The 10,589-nt window shown below is 38.4% G+C and overlaps 1 protein-coding gene across 1 annotated transcript in view; it reads left to right on the top strand.

The window, feature by feature from the left end:
• Wnt10 (Wnt oncogene analog 10) overlaps positions 1-7,192 on the top strand; it is a 42,745-nt gene extending 35,553 nt beyond the window's left edge. Inside the window, exons 4-6 of the mRNA XM_034968408.2 lie at positions 4,807-4,938; positions 5,553-5,674; positions 6,073-7,192. Of these exons, the coding sequence (XP_034824299.1) occupies positions 4,807-4,938; positions 5,553-5,674; positions 6,073-6,307 (489 nt within the window). The 3' untranslated portion in view covers positions 6,308-7,192. The remainder of the gene's footprint in view (positions 1-4,806; positions 4,939-5,552; positions 5,675-6,072) is intronic.
• Positions 7,193-10,589: the final 3,397 nt, after the last annotated feature.

Genomic DNA, 10,589 nt, shown 5'->3' on the forward strand with positions numbered 1-10,589 from the left:
TTTTGCTTTTATATAAAATCAAGTAGGCAATGCTTATAGGTACCTATACTAGACGAACAGATTGTCATTGTGGCGTGAAGGAGTAGGTAACAAACATCCAAACATTCAAACTTTCCCATTTATATAATATCTGTATATACTAATCCTAATAATCTTAATAATATTATAAATGTGAAAGTGTGGATGTTTGTTACTCAATCATGCAAAAACGGCTGAACGGATTTGGATGAATTTGACGTGATTTCTTGCATGGGTATAGTCAAAGACCTGGAAAGTGACATAGCCTAATTTTTATCCTGGAAAATCAAAGAGTTCCCGCGGGATTTTGAAAAACGTAAATCCACGCGGACGAAGTCGCGGGCATCAGCTAGTATAATATATAAGGAAAAGCTGACTGACAGACTGACTGATCTATCAACGCACAGCTCAAACTACTAGACGGATCGGGCTGTTTGGCATATGCTCTATAGCGCATATGCATAGCGCAAAACCACACCGGTCTGCGATAATACGAGTCAATTCAACATCAGGACCTAAACTGAACTTTGGATTTGACCTCGTACCTTAATGGTGGTCTTTAAAGGGGCGTTGTGAAATCTTAAATAAAGCGTGATAGTGGTAATTTTAAACGATAGATTAGGCAGGTACCTACCTAGTGCCTTATTGCCTGTATGAAGCGTCCCTGGAAATGCTTGTTATTACAACCAGGACGTACAATCACAGCACATGATAAGTTTGTTTCTTCTCTGAAATTAAATACTAATCCTGTTAGTTTAAAACTTAACAAAATTAACAGGTCTAAAAACAGTGCTAGTCTTTCCGCTATTTTCCATGCGCAAAAAGATACCTATTACTAATTAAGAGATTACATAATATGTACACTGAATTGGATACCGTTGGATGGACTCGGGGCACCTAATTTTTGACCATGCAAATACAGAAAATCTGTAAGTAGCCATAAGCTTGAAATATTGCCATTAGAGATCCTCCTATACAATAGGATATTTGTCAAAACGTATTTACAACATAGCACTTAAAGACACATCACCGTGATACTGGCGCATAAAGAGGCTTAAGGAAATAAATAATGATTAATTTATGATAATATCAACCTCCAGACAAAGTCACCTCTGATCTGTTATTTTTAAACACACTTCATACAAAATTACATACTAGAGAACACTTTTAATTGGAGCTATTGTATGTAATGATACGTTAGGCTGGTGCTGTCATTATTTGTCTAGTTTTTGCTACCGCAGCCGTACTCGTTCGAATATTAAACACCCATCACACTAACTCGCCTCATTTATCAAACAAGTAATTTATAGATCATTAGGACTTCGTATACATTAGAGCAGCTTCAGGCTAAGCAGCTCGGCTTGATACAACATGAGGCTGCCCAAATGAACAAATCTGGAGCATGATAAAATATGGCTACTGAAATTTGTCTCATGACACGGTGTCTGTTCTGGTTACACCCTGTATATCTATGGTTCATATTGAGGGTCAATTCGTAGTTAGAAAGACAGGTAGGTCAAATATAAGGCAAAATATCTCCTACGTTCTACTAGCTACGATCGTGTGAGAGATCTCTGAATGACATCATATTTAGTCATTGTTTTAGAGCGATTTATATTAAAGTGACGTCTATCGATCAGGAATAAACAAATCTTTCGCTCCCAAGTGCCCGATGATGGTGGCAATAGACTGATGACAGTTGCGTGTACACAAAACGGTGCAAGCAACTCTTGAAGAATGATTAGGAATAAACTGGGCATTAGAATAGGCTAGTTGACACTTTTTTTAAGTAGGTCTTAAATGGTTAATATTTGTCCTATTAGATCAAAAAAATTAACACTATATTTTTTTGCGCCCTAAAAACCGTAAAACTTTAATTTAAAAATATATTTTTCTTAGACAGGTGAAAACACTGTCGGCCATGTTTGGCCGATAGATTATCTGTGCTCTGACGTCATGCATTTGTAAACAACAGCATAACCTCCCAAAGTTTAATAAACATGACTTCTATACTAGTTTACATGAAAAATATAGTAATTATCGTTAAAAATATAGTAAATATAGTAATTATTAAGTTGTGGATTAGAGTGCCCAGTGAAATAAATATACGTAACACGCGAAGACTTGCTTAAAGGGATATGACTAACGACTTCAACCCAAATTTATTTTTGCAAAGATCACTTTGTTGTTAGTCTTACTTAATAACTTATTCAATTTACAAAGAGAAAACGATATTTTTTTACGTTTACTCTGAGTTTTTAGAAATATAGAAAAACAAGCTTATGCTCGTGACTTCACCCGCGTGGACTTCATAAATTTCAAACCCCCATTTAACTCACTCAGGGGTGGAATTTCATAAAATCCTTTCTTAGTGGATACCTTCTCTTTACCTACAAAGAACACACCCACCAAATTTCATGTATCTAGGACCAGCTGTTTAGATGTTTAGGCTGTGCGTTGATATATAAGTTAGTCAGGACTTGAAATTTTATATATATGGATACTACGTTAGTCAATAGGGATGACATTTCTTTGTTTACATATTTAATGACGTCACATCATGGCTGACAGCGTTTTCTGAGTTTCAAATAAAAATAAAAACTGTATTTTTTAAAATTGGATTTATATATCCATCCTGAGTTTTTAATGATTGTTATTGATATATTTCGTTGTCTTAAGCAAAATACTATAATAAATAATCATTTATTGGACGAAATTAGATATGAGTCAAGTAGCCTATTGGGTCTTGATAATTTTAACGATCTCACTAATGATTACTGTACCTACCCACTCCATTTCATTTGAATTTATCGCAACCACTTAAAGAAGTATGTTTATCAAATGAAAAAATATTAAAGGTCTGTCTTCTCTCTTTACTAAAATTATGCAAAAAAATTGTGGTTTTCTTGAAAAAAAAAGGGTGATCTAACTAAATCAACTGCTAACCTTCAATGAAAAGGATCGCACTAGATTTTGACCTGTCAATTGGGTATTTGACTACATCAAAATTAATTATTTCTCAATGATTATTAAATAGAGGGTCTTCCAAAATACGTAAAATCCACGTCCTTTGTTGGTATTAAGTGTCATAACTATTTTAAATTATCGATTAAACTAAAAAAAAAACATTGATTGTGACATCACACAACGGTATTCCATAGAATCTCGCATACTAAGCGCGCGTTTTGACGTTTGACAAAAAGTTACTGATTTGACTACTTGTGTAATACCGTATTTAGTTTAGACATTATACAACAGAATTAACCACATTATTTTCTTTTGGGTCACAGCTCAGACCCATATCTAAACTTACTAATACTAACACAAATAAAATCTTATGCTCAGACCTAATCAATATTTTGTAATATTTCCTTGATTTTCTCTATCCTCGCTCTGTAGAAACTATTTTAGCCTTTTCTATAGCTAACATAATAGCTGCTGCACACCAAGACAATATATGGCATTTAATGCAGCCCATTCGCCGTGACTATTACGACTTGCATCACAGGGGTCAATTCGTCCGAAACAGTCCTAAAGTGTTATAGATAGCGCCACCATTATAACCTTATGCGGCGGTGGCGTGGCCGGGCCTTCGCTCGGGGGCCCATATTAGCCCGCCGTATTTTACGAAACGCCCGCTGAGGTGAGAACATAATAAGCGGTTCGAGGCCATTTTTAATATTCCGGCTTCATTACGACGTATTACAAACGTCTTGGGTGGCGAATTCTATCGCGGGCGCTCTTAATACCGGGTTATTAAGGCCCGCAGGACCGAGAGGCGGGCCGGGACACCGATTTATTTGAATTTTTGCCCCGACTCAATTTGGGAAATTATTCCGCCGGCGGCTTTGGCGAAATTAAGACGTCAGCGTGATTGCAGTGAGGCGTTTAATTATGTAAATGTTATGAACTAGTGGGTGGCTTGATCGCGTAATTGTGCGAGATGCGGTCACGTATCGGGACAACTCGGATTTACGATTTTGCGCGCAGCCTTTTGTTACGGCTGAGCCTGAAATATGACGTAGTTCTTTTAAGAATAAGATAAGAGGATGATATTGAGCATGGGCAATCATTAACAAAAACGCAATGCTGTACATTACTATAGTACGTACTAAGTTAATAATGCCTGCTAATATTATAAATGCGAAAGTCAACGCAAACGCAACAAAGCAACGGATCGACGTGATTTTTTGCATGGATATAGTTAAAAACCTGGAGAATGACATAGGCTACTTTTATCCCGGACAATTAAAGAGTTTCCACTGGATTTCGAATTCCACCCGGAAAATTCGCGAACAGCAGCTAGCTTTTTAATACATACCTAGATATTATCAAAAATTAAGGCTGGATTCAATTCCCGCGCCTGTGTCTACCGCGCCGGGAGCGCCTTGGATTAATTGGATTAACTATGCTCCTCTATCCCTCAATGCCGAAATTTCATATATGTATCTACTCAGCCTAAGCGACTGTTATTAGAAATATTTAGTTCTTAGTATAGGCAAGCACTATAGTAAAAATTATAACTAGTAAGTAAGTACCTACCTACTTCTTGCAACAACGAAATTTGTAGACCAGTGCTTACACCTGAAGCTCTTCAAGTTGAGCATAGTTATCGACAACTTTTCAAGTTAACGTTAACTGTGCTTTAAGCCATTTAGTATGGAAGGAAAATCTACGGGAAAAATTGTTCGACATCTCCATAAATTTTTAATTTAGCGCACAGTTAACTTAAACTTGAAAAGTTACTTTCCAGGTTCTGATGGAAAATAATGAATTTATTCGTCTCAGATCCTGTCATCTCACATGGAGGTACGGTGCAAGTGCCACGGGCTGTCAGGGAGCTGTCAGTTACGGACGTGTTGGCGCGCCACGCCCGACTTCAGGGTTGTGGCTTCCACTATTAAAAGACAATTTCGCAAAGTAAGTCGAGATCTTCGTTATTTTTTTTTATTGGTTAGCCAACAGATAATACACATAGGTATAAAATATAAAATACAATGCACAGAGAAAAAATTTGCGTGTACACCCAATTACCTACTCGCAAACTGGCATGCGTTTTTACAAGTGTGCAAGTGCGGATTGCCATTTGATAATAAATTAAACATTTGATAAAGAAACAGGATAAGCATAAGCCAATTGCTATGGTGATGACGCGTAAGGCGGATATTTCTGATGCATAATATCACGAACGGACTAACCAGAGTATACGGAGGGGAAGGACGGTAGGCTCATAGCTAGGCTAAGTCACTCATCAAGTTCGATTCAATTCCCAATTATTGGCGTTTAGGTGTGCCAGCTGGGCACAGAGTGTTACTCACCAAGTTACTGATAAGTGATACCGAAAACATAGTTATGTAACGTACCTATTTGATATCGGTTCGTTGTCACAGCTCTGCTATACCACCCTAAAACCCAGGAAATAAACAACTCAATCTCAGCTAGGTATGTGCCTACGTACTACGTAGTCATTCAAGCGTGAGTCTACAAGCATATCAAATTAAAAATGTACCAACCTATCTTTTTTATTTTTTCAGGCGCTAGTAGTAGCCCAAGAGGAATTAAATAACGGCCCTTCGGTGCTGAGAGGGCGGCCACGAGGAAGGAGGAGGAGTCGAGCTAGACCTGCGCCGAAATCCAGCTTGTTGTTCTTTGAAAAGTAAGTCCTATCATATTTTAAACATAGAGATAATAAAGTGATCACTTAAAAAAAAATACAAAAAAATTTCACATTGTAGCCTTCGCTTCAAGATCACTTAAAGAATTCTTAGTGGTTTCTTCTGAATTTTCTTAAAAACTTGCGCGCTCTTCGAAAAAGTGAAGCAACTTGAGTTATTTTGGCATAGCAAACCTATCAAACCAGGCCTCCTCAAATTCCTGTAATGCAAGATGCGATATCTTTCATCACAGGGTGATGAAAGATATCGCATGCTTTCGCATTTCTGGCATAGCCGCCAGAAATGCGAAAGCTTAAGCTTATAAAGTGCATTATTACAAATAAGTAAGTGTTAGGCAATAAGTTCCAATTTATTATTGATGAAAAAACATTGTTACCAGATCGCCAAGCTTTTGCGAAGCAGACCCCAAAATGGACTCCGCGGGTACCTCAGGCAGAATCTGCCGCATTGGGCGGACGTCGAGGACGGGTTCCTGCGACTTGCTCTGTTGTGGACGAGGACATGCGCTGATCAGGAAGTCAAGTATCAAAGCATGTAACTGCACATTCCATTGGTGCTGCAGAGTGGACTGTCAGAGGTGTCAGGATGATAAGTGGATTTCTATTTGCAAGTAACATTCCTAAATGATATCAGATTTTGATATACTTACTTTGGAGAGCGTGCCCAGGAACAGTTTGACCTGGTTCTTCACCTTTCTATTATCGTACCGCAAGGCATCGTCAAAGTCTGCACCCGTACCGAAGCGATTTGCCTCCTCGTTTCTAATTCGAATCGCTAGGATATGGAACGCCTCTCCGGCTTCAGTTTTCCCCTCCACTTTTAATATGTGTACCTTCAAATCGAGAGTGAATAGGCATCTTCTAGGCAAGCGCGCTCCATCTTCCGCTGCATCACCACTTGCCAGCAGGTCTGATTGCAGCCAAGCGCTAGTCTATAAATTAAAAAAAAACAAGGATCGAATTTTGTATTTTTGTTGCTTTGGTTTAAGATAAACCCTTATAAAGAAATTAAGGAACAAAGCATGTTACTGCAGCTTTCAGTGGTGTCAAGACACAGTGGCCTGTTACAGTTTCTCTTTCGAAACAAACAGGTCTTGGGGCAAGATTTTGAGCAGAAACTTAAACTAACTTAACACAGCACAATATACTTAAAAGACATTTTAGAGTAGAACTTGAAAACTTTGCAGTTGTTAATCTATCAGTATTAATATAATAAATTATTTTACATAATAATATAGTCGTAGATATCGTAATTTTTACTATTAAGATTTTGAAATTATGAACTTTCTTAGCAAATATTCTGTAATACATAATTACATGCCTACATAGATAAATGATGAATTAATTACGTAACAATTCAAGTATACCTAATATTATGTACATTCCTAGTATACATTCCTCGATCAAGTTGTATATACATTTTTGATTCTGGTATTTTCACTAACATTCCCCATGGTGTGGTGATATTTATTTGTAAATCTATTTATTTGATAGTAAATAAGGTGACAATGTAATATTATTAGATAATAATAATAATTAATAAGAATACTTACTACGAAACCGACCCTCTTTTAATGATTAAACACCCTCAGTTTGAAAAATTATCCCGAAGAATCACAATACTTACTTTTCTCTCTCTTTCTTACTCTCTAAAATAATACTTACTTATCGAAATCTCTAAATCCAAAAGGCACTAAAAATTAAGGTAAGTACGTGTAAAGTTTAAAGTTATGTCCAAAAGTGTTCATCATCATCACCATCGCCAGCTCACTACTAACTGAGCACGGTTCTCCTCTCAGAATGAGAAGAGTTTGGCTATAGCTACCATGCTGGCCATTGGCCAAGTGCGGTTTAGCTGAGTTCACACACATTTGAGAACATTATGCAGAACTCTTAGGCATGCAAATTTCCTCACGATGTATTGCGCGAAAAACGTACATGATTCCAAAAAGTTAGAGGTGCGTGCCTGCGATCGAACCCCGGAGTGTCTGACTAGGGATCCGACGTCTTAATCAAAAGGTTATCCCGCTTTAAAAGTTCCTACCTATACCTAACTTTTTTAGACTATCCTACTTGTTGTTACAAGAATCTTGGAAACTTCTTCTTGCTATGATATGATTTTTATTAAAACGTGCTAAAATGTCGATGGAAGGCAATTATGAAAAAAGTAACTAAATATCCCGTCGTATCATTTAGGATGTTTTACTGCACAGGAGCCGACGACGTCTCAATGGCGCAGTTTACAATTATGCTGTTATTTCCGTTTCATTTGGCCCTTAAAGACCCTTCGAAGCTCTTTCGTGTGCTCCGACGCGCTTAGAATGGGTGTTATTATATTTGAACTGAAAAGAAACCTCCTAAATCTTGAATTTTGTATGTTTTTTTAACCGACTTCACAAAAAGGAGGTGGTTCTCAATTCGGCCCGTTTTTTTGTCGACTTTTTTTAATGTAGGTATGTACATCGATTTTTTTTCAGGTTTCTGGACCGATTTGCAAATATTTTTTTAATCAACAGAGGATGTTTCATTGGTGGTCCCATAAAAAATTCTGGAACCAACTCCTCAATCCTGATGCTGCAGGGTTACTGCCCGCCCAAGTTATCAAGATTCACGAAGTGTTCATGGTGAATTAATGTTGGTGGACTATGGACTAACCTCATTCAGAGAGGAGACCCGTGGCACTACTGAGAGTGGGCCGGCGGCGTCGGCCGGCGATGGGTTGAGATGATGACGATGACTGATGAGTAAATTCTAGTTTGGTTAAAGTTTTTTAAACTGGTTATGACACCTACGTGTCATAACCAGTTTCGTCTATAGGCATGTACCACTGTCAGAGCGAACTGGAGTTAGGGAACTCTCGAATTAACGATCTGTCAAATACAGAACCACTACGCTAACCAGAACGCTAGAAAAAACTTAGCGCTATTATTATACTACCCAAACAGCATTGACTCCGAGTGGCCTACTTACGCAACGTTCATTGACCTCTAGCGTTAGATGTTTTATTTGCAATATATCATAAACTTTAACAAAATTATATTTTTTAATATATATTTTTTCGATTTTATTGTGGCCTGTCCTCGTTGTTGCCAGCGTTCTGGTTAGCCCTTGACTGTGATTTCACCTAGTGGTAAGTGAAACCAAAGAAAAATTGTCATTTCATAATTACTATGTACCTAGCGTCAAATGTAGGTAAGCATTTGACGCCTGCTAGTGACGTCGAAGCTTCGACGGACTGTTACATGTTCTCTACTGTGCCACTGTTTAAAGTAGGTATATAAGAAGACGAATGACAATGGATTTCTGGATTAAGACCGATTGCCTCTCATTACTGACAGGTAAACGGTACGAATAATCTTTGAAGTGGCAAAAATAACTGTTTGCATTGTATTTTGTTCCGCCCTTCAGCTACTTACGCTTGATAGCATAAACACTTTGGGATGACGGATCGCTTTTGGGATAAGGACGCCGTGAATGATGTATCAATAGCATTGAAGTGCGATTGAAATTTGAAGAGCTTCAACGATCGATAGTATCGACAGAGTCGGTAGGTACGTATGCATATGATTCAACAACAATGGGGTCTGCACCCATAACAGTGTACCTAACGTAGGTATTTATTTCATCATCATGATGAACCCATCGCCAGCCCACTACTAAGCATGGGTCTCCTCTCAGAATGAGAAGAGTTTAAGCCGTAGTCCGCCACGCAGGCCAAGTAAGGATTAGCAGATTTCACACCTTTGAGAACATTATGGAGAACTTCCAGGCATGTAGGTTTCATTACGATGTTTTCCTGCACAGCACCGTTACAGCGAGTGCTACCTATTTAATTGCTCAAAACTTACATTTATGTAACTTCGAAAAGTTAGGGGCCCCGGGGGCCGAGCCTGGGATCGTATCCCTGACCTTCCGAATAGAAGGCGACTTTCCGAATAGAAGGGGGACGTCTCAACCGCTAGGCTATACATCAATTATTTTATTTTCCATTTCCCTCTAGACATAAGTACTTTTGTGCACTGGTCTGGTTCGAACAATGGTTCGAACCTGGAAATACGTTCCGAAATTGCCTTATGAACCATACTTTCTCCCGTTTAATATTGAGGTTTAGATTTTGTTGGAAAAAACCTTATAGTTAGAAACGAAACTTTTCAAAACCAACATTATAAAATGCCTATTAATAATATAATAAGTCATAGTTGCCACCCACCTCTTTTTATTCTTCTACTTATTTATAAATCCATATTATGTTTCATAGTAGGTAGGTAAGCAGTCTATACTCTAGACACAATATAATTGAATTACGTTACTTATGTATAGTGGATATCGTGGTGATACGTTAGGTGGAACGGTGTCAAACTCATTTCTTACGACTTACAAAATACCTTAGGTGCAAATCGACCGTAAATGTTATTATGGAAGGAAATTAAACACACCTTGTAGGAAGAAACTTACCCATCATCATCAGCCTGTGGACGTCCACTGTTGGACATAGGCCTTCCCTAAAGAGCGCCACCACACCCGGTCCTCAGCCTTCTTCATCCAGCCACTTCACGCCAGCCTCTTTATATCGTCGGTCCATCGTGCTGGAGGGCGTCCCACACTACGCTTTTTAAACGCGGTCTCCACACAAGGACTTTCCAGCTCCAACGACCATCGCCTCTACGACAGGCATGACCTGCCCACTGCTACTTCAGCTTGCTAGTTGCTAATAGTTTGGGCTATGTCAGTGACGTTGGTTCTCCTGCGGATCTCCTCATTTCGAATCTTATCCCTCAGAGAAACTCCTAAAATAGCCCTCTCCATAGCTCGCTATGTACTTACTACTTAGATATTACAGTAAATAGGTAGGTACAACATCGTAAAATAATCTGGCCAAGTTACGCATTTGCCTGGT

The sequence above is a fragment of the Maniola hyperantus genome, chromosome 1 (genome assembly GCF_902806685.2).
Source record: "Maniola hyperantus chromosome 1, iAphHyp1.2, whole genome shotgun sequence".
NCBI lineage: Eukaryota > Metazoa > Arthropoda > Insecta > Lepidoptera > Nymphalidae > Maniola > Maniola hyperantus.